The sequence below is a fragment of the Carassius carassius genome, chromosome 27 (genome assembly GCF_963082965.1).
Source record: "Carassius carassius chromosome 27, fCarCar2.1, whole genome shotgun sequence".
NCBI lineage: Eukaryota > Metazoa > Chordata > Actinopteri > Cypriniformes > Cyprinidae > Carassius > Carassius carassius.
The window spans coordinates 30,558,904-30,584,074 of NC_081781.1; the positions used below are offsets into that span (position 1 = coordinate 30,558,904).

At 42.8% G+C, this 25,171-nt stretch overlaps 1 protein-coding gene across 15 annotated transcripts in view; it reads left to right on the forward strand.

Annotated features, from left to right (window-relative positions):
- The window catches only part of LOC132107147 (band 4.1-like protein 2), a 50,695-nt gene extending 25,893 nt beyond the window's left edge, over positions 1-24,802 (forward strand). Inside the window, exons 11-22 of one of the 15 annotated variants that reach the window (XR_009424233.1) lie at positions 450-524; positions 643-675; positions 1,339-1,398; positions 3,752-3,910; positions 6,932-6,985; positions 8,745-9,287; positions 10,104-10,232; positions 10,587-10,685; positions 16,991-17,071; positions 18,356-18,467; positions 23,843-23,981; positions 24,031-24,802. Coding sequence is in view for 14 of the 15 variants with exons in the window: in XM_059513367.1 (XP_059369350.1) it covers positions 450-524; positions 643-675; positions 1,339-1,398; positions 3,752-3,910; positions 6,932-6,985; positions 8,745-9,287; positions 10,104-10,232; positions 10,587-10,685; positions 16,991-17,071; positions 18,356-18,460 (1,338 nt within the window). In the remaining variant the exon portion in view is untranslated. Of the gene's footprint in view, positions 1-449; positions 525-642; positions 676-1,338; positions 1,399-3,751; positions 3,911-6,931; positions 6,986-8,744; positions 9,288-10,103; positions 10,233-10,586; positions 10,686-16,990; positions 17,072-18,355; positions 18,468-23,842 lie in introns of all 15 variants that reach the window. The other 14 variants (XM_059513367.1, XM_059513363.1, XM_059513368.1 and 11 more) reach the window with 14 other exon arrangements.
- Positions 24,803-25,171: the final 369 nt, after the last annotated feature.

Here is a 25,171-nt window from a genome sequence, read left to right on the forward strand (position 1 = left end):
TATGCTGCTCAGCGCCCTCTCGCAGCTGTAGACGGTAATGTTTTCTCTTGGTTCTAAATAAATGCGACTTATAGTCCAGTGCCACTTGTTTTTTTCCTCGTCATGCTGTGTTTTTGGACTGATGCGACTTATAGTCCGAAAAATATGGTATGCACAAACAGCTTGCAACACTCCAAAGACAAAGAAAAACTTGAAATCGCATCATATGACCCCTTTAATCTTACACTAAACGGAAGATTTATATGTATTTTGGATAGATTTCCCTCTTGAGTTTATTAAAGTCCTTCAGGTATTTTCTAAGCGTCTCAAACAGAAAAGCATGTTCTCACACAAACCAGCCTTTTCCAGAGCTCAGGACTCACTCCTTTTCACTTTGATTAGGGATTCAGGCCCTTCCCATCATCCATTTCACCTTTTCAGACTATTCTGTCCATTATTCCACCAATTAGAGTCCACAGGTGGAGGTCATGGAGGAGCCAAACGTGGATGCAGCCACATCCATCACCTCTGAAATGGCCTTTGAGGTCTGCTAACCTTCCCAGCATGCATCTGTAAACACATTCATATAATTAGCACACAGTCCAGAGGTATTGTAGGACATGTTTTTAACTAATCTTCATCTTTTATCTCCGGTGGCATAAGCAGATGGATGGCACTGGCGCTCCTGAGAGAAAGGTCTTTCACTTTTGTTTAAGATGCAAATTGTTGTAATTCACTGTCTTTTTTAATTTCATGTTTTTGTCCAATTGACAGTGATGGGGTTCTTGCATCATGGTTGTTTGAGGATGTGGAATCTTGGCTTTGTTGTGTTGATTGTTTTTATTTGCTGTTATCCTGTGCTTTCTCTGTAATTACAACTGCAAATCCGGCTCCAATCATGTGTGCTCTCTGGAGTAATTTGCTGATTGACTGGCTGAGCAGTGCTAGATGATGACTTGTGATCAAATGCTGATTTGCCTGTAGGTTGGTTACTTCCAAGAACCCTGATACAGATCAGGAAATCAGTATTGTCACGTATGAACCGAACTGCATCAGCCTACAGTCACATCAGAAGGTCTGAAAGCACATTAGGAATTTGAGATTGAAGATCAGTTTAATGCTGGAAATTGCTGGCTTAAATTCAAGAATGTTTTCAGTTCAACACATATTGATTTGCTGAAAATATAATCAGCAGTGAAAATTGCACATTAGAAGCATTTTTGCTGGTGCTCTCAGACTTTCATTTTCCATTATGCAACATTTCCTTCTCATCAGAGATGTTCATCAGATTTGACACTAGTTCATTACCATCTGTCTTTTTACTTTTTGTTCAAATGTGTTCTCATTTGTAATCCACAGAGCAAGTTGAGAGTGCAGGGGGAAAATATATATGTCAGACATAGCAATTTAATGTTGGAGGTTCGTATGTTGTATGTAATCAATGAAAAAGACACAAAGCAAAAGCATAATGGATGGTGGACATGTGTCCCCTCTGTGGCTACTGTCCTGGGCTGCCTCTCACTCTTCCTCTCTCAGGCTTTGTGTGCATGCATTAGTGAGGGTGTGTGTGTGGTGGGGGGGGGGGGGGGGGGGGCTGCATGTTAAAGTGGGTGAACTGAATGTGCGTGATACATGGTGTTTTTAACATTTGTGTAAATTTCATGTGAGAATGGTTCTTATAGCAACACTAATAGTATTTCCCTAACCAGACAAGTGACTTTCTGCTTTGGTTGTGGTGATCGTTTACATTTAATTTTATAACTGAATGGATTTACTCATCCTGGGGTGACCCTGTCAGTGCCAAAGACACCCAGCTCACGAGCCCTGACACAGACACAGACAGGATTTGGTTTGTGGTTACCAGGATAATGTGGCCTAAATGTCAGTGTTTAAAGCTGAAGTGTGAGACCACGTCACCAAACACTAGTAGTTAATAGTTAAAAGGCAAACAGATCAATCACAGTGTCAGTCTACTGATGACTTGGTATTCTCTACATGTTAAACTGGAACAAGAGAGAAAGTGTTTTCTTTAGCTTTAGATGAGGGTGCACTCAGTTGTGTGTCTTTGGCTCCAGTCCTCAGTGTGTAAACTAGTCCTGCCTCACTGCTCCCCACAGACGCTGACCTCTGACCTCTCACCTGACCCTTGTGATCCCACTGGTCCACCAGAACCACACATACTGGGATTGCCAGGGTCCTTCAGATGTGAAAGACTGATTGATCTTATTTAGTTTAAGTAGACCGCTTATTTCACTGGATATGATTGAAAATGAGGGACAGACGTACAGTCAGAGCAATAGTACTGTTTTTGGCCCTGAGCTTATTTTTAGCATCTTTCCACAAAAGCTCTGCAATGTTCTGTCAGCAGCACTATGAACACCTGGATGTGGGAGATATGAAGATTGTTATACTTACTCCAAAAATGTTTTTCGTTAAAAAAAGTTAAAGTAAGTTGGAAAACCTGAGCAAAAATATAGTGCTTGCAATTGGTTTCCTGAAAAGTCTAGAGTGGCAAACTATTTGAAACGACCAAAACAAACTCCAAACGAGCTTTGGTTTAGCCTGATTAATTCAGAAGTGATGTTACACCCATTAGAACTGAAGAACATATTGTTAAAAAGAATGTGTGATGTCATTTAAAAGTAAATCTCACTGAAACCAGGTTTGTTTTGGTTTTTTTTAACAGTTCAGTAATAAAAAAATACAAATAAAATAAATTTAGGGATGCACGATATTAGATTTCTGCTGATATCCAATATTTTTCTAATCATTTTGGCCGATACCGGTATATATTTCCCTTTGTTTTGAAACTCCACCACGTCTCTCCTGTGCCAAAATTATAAACAAATTACTTTTATTTATTCAGAAACCTCTTAATGAGATTTGTGTATTTTACTTTCATTTTATTAGAAGTAGGCCAACAGTGCCCCTTAAGTAAATAAAACAGCATTGCGCCTAGAAATGGTTGACTCCTGCACCGGATGCATCATTCTTTACATGCATTCTCCAGTTAAATGCAGCGATGCAAAACAGTGAATCGGATCATAATTCAGGCAAAAGTTCACTTCAAGAATGAGCACACAACTGACCTGATCTTAGCACTATCACACCCCGAGCACATATTTTTTCTAATCAGCCGATGTTTACATTTTTTAAGCCTTTTTAATTTTTTTGCTGATTCCAATAATGTTCCAATAATAAATCCCTAGAAAAAGTGGGTGGTTAATTAAAGTTTGTTTTGGTGATTTGAAAGTATGCACTGGCGAGCGTGTGGAACCACTCAAGAAACTCCAGATGAATTTAGTTTTAGCCAGTTTATTCACAATGATGTTACACCATTAGAACAGAAGAATTAGTGGGTGAATGAATGTGTGCCATCTAAACAAACTCCAGATGAACCAGAATTTGTTTGTAATGATGTCACACCCCATTCATTCTACATTTTCACTAGTATATCAGGGCCTTACCAGTGTGTAATTCTGTCCCTCACAACCTCATTTTCTTTTGTCTCAAATTACTACTAAAGCAATAACGTTGGATATCATTGGTTATTGAAAGATGTTCCAGAAGCTGACAGCTCTGGTCCAAGTCTAGCTAGCTTCTGTTAACATCATGAGCTATCTATCTGTGCTGAAGGGAGCTCAGGACTCGTGGTCTTCAGGGGTGCGTCGGGGAGCAGTGAGGTTTGACTCTAACAAGACTCTGCTCTCTCCATGACTAATGTGCTGGTTGTTGGTTGTCCCTTTGTCCTCCTGCCTGCTTCATGGATAAGGACTTGGATAAGACCCAGGAGGATGTGTTGAAACATCAGGCTAGCATTAGCGAGCTCAAGCGCAGTTTTATGGAGGCTAGGCCCGAGCCCAGGCCCAGTCAGTGGGACAAGCACCTGTCGGGCAGCCCTGTCACCTCTCTGCGTCTGCAGGCTCATGGGGTACGTGTGCTTCTGCTCGGGACTCGGACGCCTCCTCAGACGCTCTGCATGCCCCTCGCTCTACACTGCTCTGCTGACAAGCTGGTTTACTCTGGGGGTTTTCTGTTGCACTGTGGGACAGTTGGGAAAATATTGCGTAAATAAGTTTTTTTCTAATATTACACTGAATAATGAGGTGTAACAATTCATTATTTTAGTCAATGCATCATTTACAAATCCTGCCAATGCATATCAGTGTCCCTGGAGCACAGAAGCAGTCATCAGTGTCACAGGTATATTTGTGGAAATAGACAACTATACACTGTATTGGTCAATTACTGTCAAAAAAAAAATCATTAGGATATTAAGTAAAGATCATGTTCATGAAGAGGTTTTGTAAATGTCCTACTGTTAATATATCAAAACTTAATTTTTGATTAATAATATGCATTGCTAAGAACTTCATTTGAACAACTTTAAAGATGATTTTCTCAATATTTAGAATTTTTTGCTCCCTCAGATTCCAGATTTTCAAATAGTTATATCTCAGACAAATGTTGTCCTCCGAACAAACCATATCACATATCTAACTTCAATTTAAAAAAAAAAAAGACCCTTATGACTGATTTTGTGGTCCAGGGTGATCGATCACATTGATCTTAAAACCTGTATTTTTGAATTGGTACCCGTTTGTTTCAGTCTTTAAAAAAAGAAAAAAAAGAAAAGCAAAGTATGGAATAGTCTGCAAGGTGTTCTTAGCACTATTTCATTTAATTTTTTACCAGAACATTGCACCCTTTGTTCTAATCTAACTAGCCCGTATGGGCATGCATTTAATGTTTACTCTTTTTATTACTTAAAACACATTAACAGAAGCATTCATATCTAGTACTGTATGAATGCACTTAGAATTGAATCATTTAAAATTCAATTGAATCTCATTGTGAATCTGATTGCATTGGTCTGAATTTGCAAAAATTGTTCCAGAAAGGAGGTGAATATGTTTGAATCGTGAGTAGTCATTAAACTTGCTGTAGGGTTTTCCAAAAACACATCGGGCTTAAAAAAATAACAAAATGAAATGATATGCTTGAGCAAAACAAAATCATTTTTTGCACAAAATCAGATTTGATTCCTTTTTTGGAACAATACTTTTGGACCTTTGGTTCTCTCTCCACTGTTATGACTAGAATGGCTGCTCGGACGCTGTCCGTGGAGGAGAGACACTTCAGTGCCTCTGAGATGCCTCGCTAACACCTGCCAACATTGTCTGGTTGAGTCTTAAGTAGATTTAAGAAGAAGACCCATAATCCCAACTGTCTCACTCACACACACACACACACACACACACGCCTCCAGCCAATGGCAGGGCAGTTCTCACTCTGATTGGCTCTTTGAGTTCATGCTGTACATTTGCTCATTCTGTCCTTTGGTTTCCTCACTGCTCATGAATGATTTGTGTTTTCGTGTGCTTCTCTTATTGTTCAGGTTTGCTCAGTTGTCACGTTGTCTCTTTCAGCTGCGCACATGCTCCCTCTGTTGATTTGAATATGGTTTAAAGTTACTCTTTTATCAGTCAGTTTAAATGATCAGCTCCTGCCAATGACTATATTGCACATTTTTGCATGTGAGTGATTTATGCATTTTATTTGCACCCGTTGTGGTTTCTGGGTTACAAACACTCTGTTCATGTTAAAATGCTTTGCTGCTATTCCTGTAGAGTGTGTGTTTGTGTGTGCATGTTGTGTTAGCTGTTCTCTCCTCACTCTGTAGAATCACTGAAGTGGTTTGTGTTTCTCTCTCTTGTTTCTTCTGTTTCTGTGTCTGTTGTTGTCCTCCTCTTGCCCTTGGCTGTGGTTTGATTACCGTGTAGAGTCTGGAAGAGGAGCTCACCTCTCTCTTTCTGAGTAAGGCGTGCTTCTCTGGGCTGGCTGCCTCCTGCAGTACCACAGCCGCTCCAGCTGAGGCCAGTAAAGTCTCGGCCATTACCACTTCTGCTGTCTGACACTCTGTCTTCATGCAACTGCTTACGGCTTATATTCTCTTCTGCCACATGTCTGCACCTCATTAAAGCAAACCAAGTTCATGCTCAGATCTGGCCGTTGGTATTGATCCAGCCCTCGCTCATGTGTGAAGAAACACTGTGTGTGTGTGTGTGTGTGTGTGTGTGTGTGTGTGTGTGTGTGTGTGGGAACATATAGAAATAATGGACTACTGTTCAAATGTTTGGGGTCAGTAAGGTTTTTTTTAAGCTTTTAAGATGTCCAAGGCTGCATTTATTTGATTAAAATATTTTCAGAAATCATGAAAATATGATGATTTGCTGCTCAAGAAACATTTCTGATTATTATCAATGTTAAACACAGTTGTGCTGCTCAATATTTCTGTGGAAACTGTGATACTAATATATTTTTGGAATTCTTTGTTGAATAGAATGTTCAAGAGAACAGCATTTATTTAAAATAGAATGTCTTTACTGTCACTTTTGATCAATTTAATGCATCCTAGATTAATAATAGTATTTATATACTGTATATATTTAATGACCTTTTGAACAGTTGTCTATAGATGCATTAATTATTTCTTATACATCTAACAGCAGTTCAGAAATGGACTACAAATTTAACTAAATGTACAACAAAGCCATCAAAATCAAACCGTGGTTATATTGTCATTATATGCCACAATATGAATGAGAGCTGAGAGCTACAGCTCAGTTTCTACACGCATACACCAGTCTGTGAATCACACACATGAGAACAGCTCTAGAGGGACTGGTCATAAACATCCAGTAACAACATCATGAGCACATCATTACATCACTGCCGTCGTGTGTGTGTGATGTTTCTGTTCACTAGCATCACTGCTGCATGCCGTCTCAAACCCGTTTACTCTCTTTCCCCCTGCTGTCTGGGGTCATCCGATCACTAGCGGTCAGTAGAGACACGTGTCTCAATGCATCTCCTGTGATCGGGTCTCGTCCCGTGAAGGACTCCTCTGAGAGCGTGTGTTTGAGTGACTGTGTCCTATGATTACTTCCAGGTTCCACAGGAAACCCCTCCCGGTCCCGGGACGGACAGCAGAGACACCAGCAAGGTGGTCATCGTCCTCGCTCAGCCTAACACCTAACATCACCTGAGCAAACACACACCTAACACTGCACACACATCTCAACCTTTTCCATTGCAGACATCATGAATCCAGCCCTCTTCTCTCATCTTCACCAGATTGATCATCTGTTTGTTTGTCCATGCATTCATCCATCTCTCAGCTTGTTATGATCCTCTCTTTCTCATTGTGTTGCTTGTTGATTGTATGTGTGTGGTGTTGCAGTGTTTATGGATGTTTGATTCGGCACAAATGAGAGCAGTGCTGTGAGGGACAGATGTACAGTGTGTTCAGTCTGATGCTTACTCAGTAGCTTTATTTTGTTTGAAGAAAAACATCTAAATGTTTAATTGGTGCAAAGACAAGTATATTCATTTTGTACAACAGCTGCAACTCCTCTTTGTCGCTTAATTAGGAGCACCACTAAGTAAATCGTTATCTGTTATATCCCTACTGAATACTGAACAGACATTTAGTTGATTTTAAAATGCAAAGTATTGAAACCAAAAAAGAAGTTCTGCAAACAATTGCATTTTTAATACACCATGGGCCCTATCATACACCCGGCGCAATGCAACGCCGGAAAAAAAGTCCAACGCAGTTCGCATTTTCCTGTCCAGCGCCACGTCGTTTAATTAGCAAACGCATTTGCACCCATTTGTGCGCCCATGGGCGTGCTGGTCTAAAAAAAAAGAGTTGTGTTCAGGCGTATATTGCTGGCGCATTGCTATTTTAAGGAGCTGAAAATAGACTGCGACATAGACCAACTCAAACCTGGTCTAAAGTCTAAAGACAATGGCGCAATATTTTTGGGTTATTCAAAGAGTGCGTTGGTAGAAAATGCCTCTGGGTGGGTCCACAGTGCACATTGACTTTGCTTATTACACACAGGGATGCATCACACAAACATGCCAAATATTAAAAACAAAAGTTACACAAAATTATTGTGTAGGCTACATATACAAATGTAATGATGGATAGTCATTGCGTGTATTAGAATTAGGATACCTATTTGCAATTCAGCGTATTACTAGTTAAAATAATGAATGAAATTCTACTTCATCCCACACCTTCTTCACCTCGGGAAGCTTTGGTGGATTCCTGCTTGTCCCGTAGATGATCTGCTCGCACGCTTTAACTCGCTCTTAAAGGGAATGGGAGATGACACTTTGGTTGGTTTATTGAACGTTACGCCCATTACTCATTAAGAGAATAGGGACAACCCATTCCAAAAATGGGCCCCTGGCGCACAGAGCATTTTTCTGTCCTTAAAATAGCAAAAGTGGATATGGACACGCCCTGAGTGCACCTGCGCCGTGCGCTTTCCTTGGGCCAAATACAGACAATACGTCATATAAGTAGTCAAGTGCAAAGACCACAGTTGTAGCTATTTGGACAGGGCAAGTGATAGGGATTGTTCACAACTAAAGAAGACAACGACCTCTGCTTTGTGGAACCGTGGCGATGTTTTTTTCTTGTTTTAAGACCAGGTTTAATTCTTGTAGACTGTTTTGCTGCTTCTCAAGTGCGCAACACAATGCGTTTTCAAGGTCCACTAAAGTGCACTCATTGAGCAGGCTGTACATCTCTATGTCACAGCCTTGTTTTTATTTGCAACAAGTGACATTGATTTCGACTAAGGTCTGCAGGAAGTTTGTTTCCTTCAGTTTTGTTTCTGTGGTCATGGTTTATGTTTTTTGTTTTTCTCTCCATCCCTCGTGTGTGTTTGTGTGCTTGTCTGGTGTAGACTGCAGAGGTCAAACCTGAAGTCGACGACCAGCCAGAGGTTATAGAGGTTGTGGAAGAGACCGTTGTCATTGAGGAAGTCGTTAAAGCCAAACCCAAGAGCCCCGCCCCTGAGGCTTCGATTCCCGTGGAGACGGAGGTCAAGGAGGAGAGGAGTTTATCATCGGGCAGCGATAGTGAAGAGGAGGCAGAGTACCATGCTCAGCCGCCCAGCACGAGCATCTCCATCCAGCAGATCAAAGAAGAGCCTGAGGAGGAACAGGAGGCGGAGCTCACTCAACAAGCCCCACCCTCTGCGATAGAGTCACAGCCATCCGCAGAAGCAGCTGAGCCCGGCCCTGTGGTGGAGGAAGAAAAACCAGCAGAGCCTCATGAGGAAGAGCATACACACGAACCACGGCTGATGACGGACGAAGCTCCCAATGGACACGCCCTCAAAGCTGAAGCCCCACCCACTGCCGAGGAGGAGGAGCCTCACATCGTGAACGGCAGCGCCTCTCGTGTGGAAGCAGAGCACCTACCGCAGGTTATTTGTTGTTCGGAGGTAATTGACATCCCGAGCTGAGACGGCCACTCTTCTCCTCATCTCCTCTTCCATTTCCCGCTCCTTCCTCCTTCCTGGACGAAGATCCTGCTTTATCTGCCCAAGGCTGAAACCTCTCTCTAGCCTGTTTTAAAGGAAGCGATTACAGTATAAATGAAAGCGTCTTAATGTTTGTCTTTCCATCCTCTCGCCTTTAAGTTGATTTTTTATGCCATCCTACTCAGCTACACACACACATATATGAACACAGTATTGTACACAGTACAGTACAGTCGCTGCATGCTTGTATCTTGTACGCTGCATGTCATGTAACGTTGCATGGAGCTTTGTGATGCATGTTTAATCTAATGTACTTGATATCATATTTCTATGAGAAGTGGGTTTACATTGATTCTTCACTCTGCTGGTAGAGAGAGAGCAGCAGAAACTTCAGTAATGCCACTGAAATTATTTAATGGCACAAATAAATGACGCACATCTTAAGTATTGATAGAAATAAAAGCTCAATAAATTGACATCTGATATCATAACCACACATCGCTGTGTGTTTTTGGCATTTTGCATGTGTGTGTCGTCCTGTAAACACTGCCAAAGATCACAGGAACCAAAACTGCATTAATGTACCATCACACAGACATATAGAATCTTGTTGGCTTTTTTTCCAGTTTGTAGGCTGCATGCATTATACCAAAGACGTCTAGTCTATAGTGGTGTTTCTTTGAGCTCTGTAGCAGTGGTGTGTGTGTGTGTTTGTGACGTCAGACCGCACACCTCATGTACCTGTGCATCAAACTGACGGTCTCTGTCTCTCCGTAGCCTCCTGTTGTGAAGACTGAGATGGTTACGATCTCAGACACGTTTGCTGCTCAGAAGACGGAGATATCCACTAAGGAGGTCCCCATCGTGCACACGGAAACCAAGACCATCACGTACGAGGCCGCGCAGGTGAGAGGGTCACGTGATCCTGTGACGTTGAAATTGTAGAAATCACATATGGCACTGGATCTATAATCATAATATCTGTCTCACTATGTGTGTGTGTGTATATTCTCTTGTTAAATACATTCCCTCATGAGGTAGTTTTAATGTGGCTGTGATTTGCCATTATCTTGTAGTTTATAGCTCACTACTTTTTCAAAAGAGCGTTGAAATGCTCTGAAACTAAATCCTGTCAAGCTGCTCATAATTTTGACATAGCTTCACCAACATTGACTAAAACGGTCTGCATTAGTGCAGAATCACACAGCTGTGTTTCCATCAGAGTGCTGAGAGTGTTTGTGTTTGATCTGTGATTGACAGCTGGATGGTAATGGAGACGGGGAGCCAGGCGTTCTCATGACTGCTCAAACCATCACCTCTGAATCACTCTGCACCACCACCACCACACACATCACCAAGGTAACACACACACCGCTGACTGTGACATTTGGGCTGGTAAGAGGTTATGAGACGAATGATCCTGTTCAGGATGGATGATATTAGCTGACATGTAAGAGTAGGGTTATAGATGCAGAGCAGACAAACTTGAGCTTGAGCAGGTTCCTTTGTATTTTAAACCCTCTGGAGTCTAAGGGTATTTTTGGGGTCTGGAGAAGTTTTGTCATGCCCTGACATTTGTGTTTTTTTCAGTTTCTTATAAACATCTAAATGGCTAAAGTCTAATCTCACTGTAATCAGCACAAACTGGGCTGTAATAATATGTGAGCAGCATGTGTGTACATGATTGTGTTTTTGAGAAAATAAATGTTATGCGTGGTTGGTGAAAAACTAAAAATGTTAAATCACTTGAATAAGGCAAAAAGAACACATAAAGAACATTGGAACATTGGTTTTGAGAACTGGAGCTTGTAGCCTAGAATTTTTCTTTCTAAATTATTTGAAAATCATCTTGTTTACTCACTCACTTAAATTTTCTAAGACACTTTTTGTTGGCAAAAGTCATATGCGAGTAGGCGTCAACTATCATGAATATCATTGTGATTTACACTTGAGAAGACAAAGGGCCGCATAATGAGCTGCATAATGAGCTGCATAATGAGCTTCATAATGAGCCTTTCAGTCAGCTGTGTCACTGAGGGAAGAGTTACAAGAAAGAATGTGAGGACAAAATAAATGTATATAATTTTATGTTTGTAGTTTATTTAGAATATATTTAATTATCCCACAACATACTTTAATATCCACTTGGGGGAGCAGTTAAACAGTTTATCAGGAACAATCAAAGCTGAATTTTTTGCATCAAAACTCCAGTCACACAATCCTTCAGAAATCCTTTTAACAATCTTATTTTCTACAAAAAACATTTATTATTATTATTATTATTATTATTATTATTATTAATGTTGAAAAGAGCTGAGAATATTTTTCAGGTTTTTTAGGGGGGATAAATTGAAAGAACAGCATTGTTTGTTACATTTGTTAGTTATCTTTATTTGTTACATTTATGTTATTTACATCAAGCTTTTGAATGGTATAGTATTGTATATTGTTATTGAAACTTCATAATGTTTCACTTGATTATACATTTAGTCAGGAATTATAGTTTGGAAAAAGTCTTTGGAAAAAGTCTAACTAGTAAAATTTTTACACGTTATGTGAAAACTAGTACAAGTATATAAATAAATAAAAAGAGACTTACTCATGTTTATGATCTCTGCTGAATAAAGTGCTTCATTCTTTTTTTTCTGAGGAAATCCAAATCTCAAATCCTCAACCACATCACATCTTTTTGGGGTGAATTATGTCTTATTCCTCTTATCGCGAAGCAAACAGTAAAATAAAAGAACTTGAAGAACAGTCTCGCTGCGTTGTGTTCTGTTGTGTGGCATATTCAAGCCGTGCGCTATTCAGTAGAATAGAGCATTCAGCGAGGGGGCGTGGTCTCAGTAGAATCTGAATAGAGCTTTCAGCGCGGGGGTGTGGTCACAGAATCTGAATAGAGCGTTCAGCGCGGGGGTGTGGTCTCAGTAGAATCTGAATAGAGCATTCAACGCGGGGGCGTGGTTACATTAGAATCTGAATAGAGCGTTCAGCGCGGGGGTGTGGTCTCAGTAGAATCTGAATATAGCGTTCAGCGTGGGAGCGTGGTTACATTAGAATCTTAATACATCGTTCAGCGTGGGGGCGTGGTCACATTAGAATCTGGTCTCAGTAGAATCTGAATAGAGCATTCAGCGAGGGGGTGTGCTCACATTAAAATCTGAATAGAGCGTTCAGCGCGGGGGTGTGGTCACACTAGAATCTGAATAGAGCGTTCAGCGCAGGGGCGTGGTCTCAATAGGATCTGAATAGAGCATTCACCGCGGGGGCGTGGTCTCAGTAGAATCTGAATACATCGTTCAGCGCGGGGGCGTGGTCTCAGTAGGATCTGAATAGAGCATTCAGCGCGGGGGGCTTGGTCTCAATAGAATCTGAATACATCGTTCAGCGCGGGGGCGTGGTCTCAGTAGGATCTGAATAGAGCATTCAGCGCGGGGGGCTTGGTCTCAATAGAATCTGAATACATCGTTCAGCGCGGGGGCGTGGTCTCAGTAGGATCTGAATAGAGCATTCAGCGCGGGGGGCTTGGTCTCAATAGAATCTGAATACATCGTTCAGCGCGGGGGCGTGGTCTCAGTAGGATCTGAATAGAGCATTCAGCGCGGGGGTGTGGTCACATTAGAATCTGAATAGAGCGTTCAGCGTGGGGGCGTGGTCTCCGTAGAATCTGAATAGAGCGTTCAGCGCGGGGGTGTGGTCACATTAGAATCTAAATAGAGCGTTCAGCGCAGGGGCGTGGTCTCAATAGGATCTGAATAGAGCATTGTGCGCGGGGGCGTGGTCTCAGTAGAATCTGAATAAATCGTTTAGCGTGGGGGCGTGGTCTCAGTAGGATCTGAATAGAGCATTCAGCGCGGGGGGCTTGGTCTCAATAGAATCTGAATACATCGTTCAGCGCAGGGGCATGGTCTCAGTAGAATCTGAATAGAGCGTTCAGCGCGGGGCGTGTCTCAGTACAATCTGAATAGAGCGTTCAGTGCAGGGGCATGGTCACATGAGAATCTGAATAGAGCATTCAGCGAGGGGGCGTGGTCTCAGTAGAATCTGAATAGAGCTTTCAGCGCGGGGGTGTGGTCACATTAGAATCTGAATAGAGCGTTCAGCATAGGGGCGTGGTCTCCGTAGAATCTGAATAGAGCGTTCAGCGCGGGGGCGTGGTCTCAGTAGAATCTGAATAGAGCATTCAGCGAGGGGGTGTGCTCACATTAGAATCTGAATAGAGCGTTTAGCGCGGGGGCGTGGTCACATTAGAATCTGAATAGAGCGTTCAGCGTGGGGGCGTGTTCTCCGTAGAATCTGAATAGAGCGTTCAGCGCGGGGGCTTGGTCACATTAGAATCTGAATAGAGCGTTCAGCGCAGGGGGCGTGGTCTCAGTAGAATCTGAATAGAGCTTTCAGCGCGGGGGTGTGGTCACAGAATCTGAATAGAGCGTTCAGCGCGGGGGTGTGGTCTCAGTAGAATCTGAATAGAGCGTTCAGCGCGGGGGCGTTGTCACATTAGAATCTGAATAGAGCGTTCAGCGCGGAGGGGTGGTCTCAGTAGAATCTGAATAGAGCGTTCAGCGCGGGGGCGTGGTCACATTAGAATCTGAATAGAGCATTCAGTGAGGGGGCGTGGTCTCAGTAGAATCTGAATAGAGCTTTCAGCGCGGGGGTGTGCTCACATTACAATCTGAATAGAGCGTTCAGCGCGGGGGCGTGGTTACATTAGAATCTGAATAGAGCGTTCAACGTGGGGGCGTGGTCTCCGTAGAATCTGAATAGAGCGTTCAGCGCAGGGGCGTGGTCACATTAGAATCTGAATAGAGCGTTCAGCGCGGGGGGGGGGGGGTCTCAGTAGAATCTGAATAGAGCGTTCAGCGCGGGGGCGTGGTCACATTAGAATCTGAATAGAGCATTCAGCGAGGGGGCGTGGTCTCAATAGGATCTGAATAGAGCATTCAGCGCGGGGGCGTGGTCTCAGTAGAATCTGAATACATCGTTCAGCGCGGGGGGCGTGGTCTCAGTAGGATCTGAATAGAGCATTCAGCGCGGGGGGCTTGGTCTCAATAGAATCTGAATACATCGTTCAGCGCGGGGCATGGTCTCAGTAGAATCTGAATAGAGCGTTCAGCGCGGGGGCGTGTCTCAGTAGTATCTGAATAGAGCGTTCAGTGCGGGGGCGTGGTCACATTAGAATCTGAATAGAGCGTTCAGCGCGGGGGGTGGTCTCAGTAGAATCTGAAAAGAGCTTTCAGCGCAGGGGCGTGGTCACATTAGAATCTGAATAGAGCATTCAGCGAGGGGGCGTGGTCTCAGTAGAATCTGAATAGAGCTTTCAGCGCGGGGGTGTGCTCACAATAGAATCTGAATAGAGCGTTCAGTGCGGGGGCGTGGTTAAATTAGAATCTGAATAGAGCGTTCAGCGTGGGGGCGTGGTCTCCGTAGAATCTGAATAAGAGCGTTCAGCGTGGGGGCGTTGTCTCAGTAGAATCTGAATACATCGTTCAGCGTGGGGGCGTGGTCTCAGTAGGATCTGAATAGAGCGTTCAGCGCGGGGGGCTTGGTCTCAATAGAATCTGAATACATCGTTCAGCGCGGGGGCGTGGTCTCAGTAGGATCTGAATAGAGCGTTCAGCGCGGGGGGCTTGGTATCAATAGAATCTGAATAGAGCGTTCAGAGCGGGGGTGTGGTCTCATTAGAATCTGAATAGAGCGTTCAGCGTGGGGGCGTGGTCTCCGTAGAATCTGAATAATGTTGAGCGCGGGGGCGTGGTCACATTAGAATCTGAATAGAGCGTTCAGCGCAGGGGCGTGGTCTCAATAGGATCTGAATATAGCATTCAGCACGGGGGCGTGGTCTCAGTAGAATCTGAATACATCGTTCAACGCGGGGGCGTGGTCTCAGTAGGATCTGAATAGAGCGTTCAGCGCGGGGGGCTTGGTATCAATAGAATCTGAATAGAGCGTTCAGAGCGGGGGCATGGACTCAGTAGAATCTGAATAGAGCGTTCAGCGCGGGGGCGTGTCTCAGTAGAATCTGAATAGAGCGTTCAGCGCGGGGGCGTGGTCTCAGTAGAATCTGAATAGAGCGTTCAGCGCGGGGGCGTGGTCTCATTAGAATCTGAATAGAGCGTTCAGAGCGGGGGTGTGGTCTCATTAGAATCTGAATAGAGCGTTCAGCGTGGGGGCGTGGTCTCCGTAGAATCTGAATAATGTTGAGCGCGGGGGCGTGGTCACATTAGAATCTGAATAGAGCGTTCAGCGCAGGGGCGTGGTCTCAATAGGATCTGAATATAGCATTCAGCACGGGGGCGTGGTCTCAGTAGAATCTGAATACATCGTTCAACGCGGGGGCGTGGTCTCAGTAGGATCTGAATAGAGCGTTTAGCACGGGGGGCTTGGTCTCAATAGAATCTGAATACATCGTTCAGCGCGGGGGCGTGGACTCAGTAGAATCTGAATAGAGCGTTCAGTGCGGGGGCGTGGTCTCAGTAGAATCTGAATAGAGTGTTCAGCGCGGGGGCGTGGTCTCATTAGAATCTGAATAGAGCATTCAGAGCGGGGGTGTGGTCTCAGTAGAATCTGAATAGAGCGTTCAGCGCGGGGGCGTGGTTACATTAGAATCTGAACAGAGCGTTCAGCGTGGGGGCGTGGTCTCCGTAGAATCTGAATAGAGCGTTCAGCACGGGGGCGTGGTCACATTAGAATCTGAATAGAGCGTTTAGCGCAGGGGTGTGGTCTCCGTAGAATCTGAATAGAGCGTTCAGGGCGGTGGCATCGTCACATTAGAATCTGAATAGAGCGTTCAGCGCGGGGGCGTGGTCACATTAGAATCTGAATAGAGCGTTCAGCGCGGGGGCGTGGCCTCCGTAGGATCTGTATAGAGCGTTCATTGCGGGGGCTTGGTCACATTAGAATCTGAATAGAGCGTTCAGCGCGGGGGGTGTGGTCTCAGTAGAATCTGAATAGAGCGTTCAGCCCGGGGGCGTGGTCACATTAGAATCTGAATAGAGCATTCAGCGAGGGGGTGTGGTCTCAGTAGAATCTGAATAGAGCGTTCAGCGCGGGGACGTGGTTACATTAGAATCTGAATAGAGCGTTCAGCGCAGGGCGTGGTCACATTAGAATCTGAATAGAGCTTGTTTAGTTTAATATCTATAGATATCTCTCTCATGTCTCTTCGTTGAGTATTCACGGAGTTACAGTTTATTTTACACTTTATTTTATAAGTGCACAAAGATTTGTTGTTATTATGTCTGTATACAAAAAAAAGTAGAAACTTTACAGATTCGATTGATGTATTGCTCTTATCTGTACGATCAAAACTGAAAGTGTAATTTAAGTTCTTTTCGGGGTTATCAGGAGAAAATGACAACGCGTATACGCCTTAATCGACTTCAGAGGGTTAATATCAGAAGTGAGTTTAATGTATGACCAGTTTTTTAAGACAACATCAAATCAAAGCCCTATTTACACTGAAAATGTTTGGTATAGAATTTACTTTGAAAATGTCAATGTGACAAATAATTACAATGGAAACGGCGAGTTGAATTAGACTGAATTAGTATTTTAATGCAAAAACCTATACCAACAATCAAAATTGAAAACTTGCAGATAAAGTGCTATCCTGTACCGCTGTTCAGTGCAGTTCACATCATGTTTGTCTCTTTAATGATTGACAGACACTAAAGGGCGGGCAGTCAGAAACTCGCATTGAGAAGCGCATCGTCATCACGGGAGACTCTGACATTGATCACGATCAGGTGAGATGCACACACAAAAACACACACAACTGTCGTCTGTGTACATGTATAAAGCCAGATGCACACTCTGATTCTTGCCCGAGTCTATTTTTAGACATGTCTCCGGTTTCTTTGGTCTGAAACATTTCCACTGGTTTGTCTCATTATTTAGCATTCTCTTCAACATGGTCTACTCAGGGTTTGTTTGTTTTTTTGCCCTGATGCTTCTGACTTTATTTAATCTATCTACACATTTGCTTAAACTTGCTTTGGTTTGTGTGACATCAGTGAGGATGCCAAGACACAATCTGATTAGTCTGTAATAAAGTACATTTTTTATCAGCAGCATTCAAGTAATTAATCAGATATAAAAACAAAACACTATGTAGTCTTCACTGTAAATTCAATTAAACATACATTGATTTTAATTGAATCTACTAAAGTTGTAAGCGATGCTAAAGCAGTGAGTGTGTTTTTATTCTTCACATTAACGGTACAGACAGCAGCAGTTTTATTAGGCTGCTGTCACTTTAAGACCGAATGCACTGATTCAGTATATTCACACACATCTGATTTTCTTTTTATTTATTTCCTCTTAAGACAGAGAAACTGTGTTTATGTGAATGTTAGGTTTTTGACAGTTTAAGTGCAATATTACACAAAATAAATCTCACATGCTATGTTAGTAAAATAATTTGAAAGTTAACACTGGCATAGATTTAAAAAATGCAGTAAACCTTTGTGATAACTAAAGTCAGTCAGTCTCTCAATAAAGGCAGATTGTGAAGACTTTTTAATCATTCACAATCTAATATCATCATGTTGCCTTACATACAGTCTGACCTTAAATACGGCTGATTTCTTGTGGTTTTTCTCAGCGTTTATTGAGTATCTCAGTGGGTTGATATTGTACGAGCAGAAGTTGTAAAGTTGAGAGAGTCACACACTGTGCAGGTGTGATTGTAGTGTGGAGGAGCTCGTGATCCTCAGCCGCATGACGACAGGCACTCGTTTTAGCCGTGAGCCGTGTTTTTGTCCATCTGTGTCGTAGGACGCACACATGCACGCAGCTTCTGATTGGTTAAGAGCGTGCACACAGGTTACCATAGCGATGTGACATTTGCCATCCTCTCAGACTGAGAGCTGTTCATGCAGGTCCCAGCAGCAGTTATTCACATGCATGTATGTTTCCCATCATCCGTTTGCGTTCAGTTGCTTGTGTATTCATTATTGTGTTTTTTTTTTTTTGTTAAACCTTTTGTTTGCTTTTGTGTGTTTGTGTTGGTTTACTGTGGGCGGGCTCAGGCGTTGGCCCAGGCTATAAAGGAGGCCAAAGAGCAGCACCCTGACATGTCTGTCACTCGCGTGGTGGTCCACAAAGAGACGGAGCTCGCCGAGGATGAGGACTGAAGGACAGGTAAGCTCTGACCACCGGCTCCTCCTGCTCCGGCCTGCCTCCTCCTCCTCCACTGAGAGCCTGTCCTTTCTCCCCTTTGGTTTGTCCTTTTTCTTGTTGTCATCTATCCTTTTGTGTTTCTCTGTCCTGGGTCTGCTCAGTTTCTCATGTTAAAGCAGCGTGGATTCACACTCATTTGTGCTGAACTGGACTCTCATTTTAAGGGATCCTCATACACCTTTGAAAAAAAAAGAAAAGAAATTAGTAGTATTATCATTTGATTGTTAAATCCCTAACTTTTATTATCCTTGCAGTATTAAACACATAGTGGTGTTTTTGTTAATCACTGCTGCTTAATGAAATGATTAGAAAAATATTAGTATTTATTATAGAGAAAGCTACATGCAGTAATTAAGGGCAAGCACAACAGAGGCAAGATGATGAGCTAAGCATGGCAGTAGTGTTGGCCTGCAACTTTGAGGATCTTCAGGGCATGGTGGCAATGACATTACAATGGTTTTGTAATAGTACACCAATGCATTTGTAGCCTTATCAAAGTTTAAAATGGACAACATGGATTAAAGAAAATGGATACCATTTGGCTCTGCATGGTGCTCCAAATATAAAGAGACCAGTCTTGTGACATTTGGCTAAACTGTTAAGAAGTTAGGAGGAAAAATAGCTGTTTTTCATATCTCCTGACCACTAGTTGGCGCTGTGCTGAAACACACCAAATTTGGGCTCAATATGCTAAAGCACTGAGGATAAATAACCAAGTTAATTTTGGTTTGCTTTTTGACAAGTTCTTTTGTCGTATTATTTGAAAATGGTTTTATTAATCAACTTTTTTTCACTGTGGTCTAAAAATTTCAGATTTATATATATATTTTTTTTTGTGAAAATCAGAGCAACAGTCGAGGGGGAGTTTGAACAGGTTTTAAAAAGTGTTTTTAGCCCTTTTATTAAGAGGTTATTAGCATAAACGTAAGTGCAGATTTGGACAGTTGGTGGCACTAGAGGTTTGAGTTAGAGACTTCACATTTGCTGTGGTTAATGTTCAGACTGCCCTCTATCTGTGTGCCAATTCTCACCAGTTTAATAACCTCATCAGCATCTTTGACTGAGAGTGCCTGGTGTCACTGGGTGTGCAGTGTAGGTGGCGTTGTTGATTTTAAGGCATCTAGATGTGTTGTGTTTTCATGGCGCTGTTGTGTCCATCAGCAGTGCTTGTTCCTGGACCTCATTATGAACAGATGCAGCGCTGAGAGGAAGTGCTTTAGTGCCCATATGAGCGCTGTCACGTCTCCAGCGTGACCTCCACCCCAGCAAACAATGAACTCCTCTGAGAGATTAAAGGCGCTCACAGCGCTGCCGATGCGCTTCCCTCCGGATGTGTCAACAGTGGGCGATTAGAAATATCACAGCTCTGTCGCTGCTCACAGGCCAGGATATCTGCAGGATATGTGTTCAGATCTAGAGCCCGGCTGACGGTACTCAATACCAGCCGAGGAGGCCGGGCTCAGATTCAGGTTCATTTCAACATGTGAAAATCAGGAGCTAGAGAGACTAGAGAGGAGCGCTGGGTTTACACTGTGTCATCATCGATACAGTAGGTCATGTTGAGTTTAGCACCGCTGCTGAACATCCAAACATTCCCACCTCTCCTCAAACGACAGCTAGTTTTGAGTGCACACTGTTTTTGAGCAGTAGTCTAAGAGGGGTAAGATCATTAACACAGCAGATGCCATGATTTGTGTCATTGACCTCATTTATTAAAAAAGGGCTCATCAGCTAACATAAGCATAAGCAAATGTATTCAGCAACAACATATCAAATGAATTATCAGAGAAAAAAGTCATGGAAATGATTTGACTGATGTGTTTATGAAATGAATGCCAGCTGTGGGGTAAAGTGTGTCAGGTGCTTTGGGGTAATTATCTTCTAATGATCTGAATATTTCATGTTCTCCTGACTGCTTTATGAAATACTTTAAGATAATAATTAGCTAATACACTGCTCAAAAATCAGAAGTTTCATGCTGGATATCTGTGTTAGGAACAAGAGGATGCCACATCATTTGATGGAAATGAAAGTGATCAACCCACAGAGGGCTGAATTCAAAGACACCCTGAAAATCAAAGTGAAAAATGATACAGCAGGCTAGTCCATTTTGCTGAAATTTAATTGCAGCAATTCAAAATGGTACTCCGTAGTTGTATGGCCCCCAGGTGCAACACCAGGGCGTGCTCCTAATGAGACGACAGATGGTGCCCTGGGGTGTTTCCTCCCAGATCTGGACCAGGCATCACTGAGCTCCTGGACAGTCTGAGGTGCAGCCTGGTGGCATCTGATGGATCCAAACATAATGTCTCAGATGTGTTCTAATGGATTTAGGCCAGGCGAGCGTGGGGCCCTTCAGTGGTATAAATTCCTTCATCCTCCAGGTACTGCCTGCATACTTTCGCCACATGAGGCCGGGCATTAAACCCAGGACCCACTGCACCAGCGTAGGGGTCTGACAATGGCTCCAAGGATTTCATCCCAATACCTAATGTCAGTCATGGTGCTATTGTTTAGCCCAGTGGTTCCCAACCACGTTCCTGGAGGCCCCCAGCACTGCATGTTCTCCATGTCACCGTAATCAAACACACCTGATTCAGCTCATCAGCTCATTAGTAGAGACTCCAAGACCTGAATTGGGTGTGTCAGACAAAGGAGAGATGCAAAATGTGCAGTATTGGGGACAGGGCCGGATTAACCATAAGGGCAACTGGGTAATTGCCCAGGGGCCCAAGACCTCTAAAGGGCCCAGGGAAGCAAGGGCACGAGCAAAATACTGTATCTGGTAATCTCCCGCTTTATATTAAACAAACTGTCAACACGGGCTTTTGCGCTGCACAGAGAGACGCTGCGCTGCCTATGACTTTGAACGTGAGTTGAGACCGGTTGAGAGTCAGTCTCATGCGGAATGACCAATGAAGAGAGGGCCTCAAGTTAAGACCCTCTCCTCATTGGTCAGTCCGCATGAGGTGTGTCAAATGTTACGCCGAGCGGGTTACGTCAGGCGTTGCTACAACAGATAAAAATCTGACATGGAGAAGCTAAGTGGGAGCGTGAAGCGGAAATTAAAAAAGGAAAAGGACATCAGAAACGCAGAAAATTTTAAGTATATACCTAAAATAGGTAATTTCTTCACTCCTGTTAATGTTGCCGACAGTTCTGTTAAGTCAGCTTCCATCAACGACGAGGACAACTCAGCTAGCCAGGACTTTTCTTCAAGATGCCAAATGAAAGCAAACATGCACTCCCTAATTATTTAGGATTAAAATTGTGTGTTTTGCCAGGTTTTGAAGTATTTATTTTTATCTTTCTATTTTAGCTATTGGACATGAACTTGTTAGTGGCCTTGATTTGGAAGATGTTATACACCAGTTTGTACAGTCAAAGTCCAGAAAAAAGCCATTGTAAGATGTGTTTGCCAAATGAAGGCATTTCAAATTCAAACATGCACTTCCTCATTATTTAGGACTAAAATTGTGTGTTTTGCCAGATTATGTAGCATTTATTTCTGTCTTGTCTTCTTCAGAGAAATTGACAGATTTCTAAATGTTTATGTAGCACTACAATGTTTAACTGGTTAATTGTGCTGTGATATGTTGTTGTTCTATTTTAAAACAAGTTAAAATGAGCTTAGGATAAAAATGTTTATGAGCAGATAATAGTGATACTGCATTTTATTTATTTATTTTTTCCTTGAGGTGTCAGCTTTATTAAAATGCTGTATATTGTTGTGGAGGGAAAACTGGCAGATTTCAAAGTGTTTGTGTTGGACTAATAACTTGATTGCCTTGTTGAATTCTGAGGAGACAGGGTCACCCTGTCAGGGTGATTTCTGCTTAAAATGAGCTGAGGACCAAAATGTTTCTTGATGTGTTGTCTGTGGTCTTCTGTTATAGCTCTATCAATTCAATACATTTCTATTGGGAATAAATGTTGTTAAATAAACAATGGTTTGAAAGTGGTTGCTTATTTATTCATTTTTGTGAAAATGGAGGATATTTCCCTCCCTCTCAATGTAGTGGGTCAATTTTACCAGATTATACAGATGCTGATGTGTTTTGTTTTCATAGCATTATATGTGAGTGAATGTCTTTGATAGGGGACATAGTAGTGCATTTGTAGTTCTATGAGCATTTAAATATTTGTAAATCAAAATACACCTGATGACAGTTAGAATTTGAAGTATTGAGTATATTTACTGTATATTACAGTAATATATTCTGTATATGACCATATTATGGTGATCCCGGGGTCGTGATGATGGGGCCCTTGAATATTGTTGCCCAGGGTACAACAAAGTGTTAATCTGGCCCTGATTGGGGAGCCTCCAGGAATGTGGTTGGAACCACTGGTCTAGCCTGTAGACGTCTGTGCGTCCCTCTATGGATATGCCTCCCCAGACCACACCGGTCATAGCAGGATAACATTCTCCACAGCTTCTCCAGACCCTTTCACGTCTGTCACATGTGCCCAGGGTGAACCTGCTCTCACCTGTGACCTGCCAATTCTGATGTTCAATGGCAAATACCAATTGAGCTCCATGGTGCCTGGCAGTGAGCACAGGGCCCACTAGAGGACATCGGGCCCTCAGGCCACCCTCATGAAGTCTGTTTCTGATTGTTTGGTCAGAGACATTGGCCTGTTGAAGGTCATTTTGCAGCGAACCCTGTTCTTCCTTGCAGATACCGGTCCTGCGGATGACATCTACGGCCCTGATGATGCCATCCTGAAGGAGTTGGACTGCCTGTGCAACCATCACAACATGTGACACTGACCCTAGTCAAATGTGGCAAAACTAGTGAAAAAATGTCAGTGGCCTATACTTGTAAAACCATTTCCTGTTTTGAGGGTTGTCTCATTGTTGCCCATCTAATGCACCTGTTGTTAATTTAATTAACTCCAAAGCAGCTGAATCTGAGTAGCAACCCCCTCTGCTATTAACTGACCAGATCAATATCCCAGGGCTTACTCTGTATATGTAAAAAAGAAAAGTGTTCTTTCAATTTTTTTTTGAGTAGTGTAGAATGGATGTCAAGTGATTACAAGTGATTGAATCTGAATCTTTGACTGAATCACTGACTCGCTCGATTCCTTCAGAATGTGGGTGAAGGAATCAAGAGAAAGTACCATGAATATGTTTTATATATATATATATATACTGTATATATTTCTTTGGCTAACAGATAATTAGGAGGAACTAGTTTGACTGGTGTTCTCTTAGCTGTAGTAAGAGTGGCACATCTTACCCCACTCTCCTCATGCCTGTGCTCTGAGAGATCTGTGTAGTAACTGTTTGCTTTGTCTTCTCTCTCTCTCTCTCTCTCTCTCTCTTTCAGAGCTGAAGAGCGGCTCAGAGTTCATCCGTCGTGTGGAGGAGAGAAGAGCGGCTCTGATCCTGTACAGAAACACATCTTCATCTTCTGTCATTCAAAACAGAACCACTTAGCTAACATTCCTAGCTTTTTATTTTTTTTAGTCTTTGTTTTATCTCTCCCTCAAAAGATTGTCTTTACCATTTCTGAAGACCAGATGTATGTTGTTTTTATTGTTAAGTAGTAATTCACATTCCTAGTTCATGAGGAGGAGTAATGGATCACTTTGTGGTGGAGGAGCGTGTGAGCATGTGAAGATGATGTTGAGGGGGCGGGGTTACAGATGGATGTGTTTTCCTGATGTCACAGTGTTTGTAAGGGACCAGCACAGGACAGTGGCACTGTGTGATTCTCATTGGTGGACGGTGGAGCCAATCATTCCTCAGTGCAGTCAAACACACACACATTCCCCCGAGGAGAGGATGAGCAGCTTTACCTCTCAGTGACCAGATGCAACGCAGGACCTCCATCACCATCAAACCTAGGCAGCTCTGTGGGAACTTTCCCATCTCCAGACATTTTCTGGCACCAATATTCACATATATATATATAAATATATATAAATCAGATGATTTCCCACAAGGTCACTCTGTTTGCCCTTTTAAATATCTTTAATCTGTTTCAGGAACTTTTGATTAAATGAACAAATGAGATTGAACTGCCAGCGCTGATGTTTTTAGTGGCCGAGCGAGGCCCGTGCTCTCTTCTCTCTCTCTCTCTCTCTCTCTCTCTGTCTGTCTCTCTCTCTCTCTCTCTCTCTCTCTCAGCTCCCATCTGCTCCATCAACCTTGTTTTTAGCAGTTAATGGTAGGATAGACTCTCTCTTTCTTTTTTAAGCAGCTTTGGATGATGTGTCATGTTTTATGCCCCACCCGACCCTTTGTGTAACACTCTTCTCATTAAAGTCTGTTTATTCTCTAATAATCCTGAGACTGCTTGATCTTCAGTGATTGGCTGTGTGTTTGGGGGGGGGGGGGGGGGGGGGGTCATGAGATTATTGGTTGCACTCAGTAGTTGTTTAGCTAGCATTAGCAGCACTGCTCTTCAGTGAAGTTGGACACTGCACTGCCATCTATTGACGTGGATCAGAATACCCCCCATATAATTAAAACAGTTTGTATATGAAATGATTTGTGCAGTTGATCTTGTGTGAGTGTGCACCATTCAGATGATTCAAACACTGTTTGTTTGTTTATTTGTTTATTTATTAATGCCTAAAGCTTAAAAAAAAAACTGCTGAATGCACATTTAATGCATGTCCAGCTCCAAATGCATGTAAAAATTGGCTTTTGG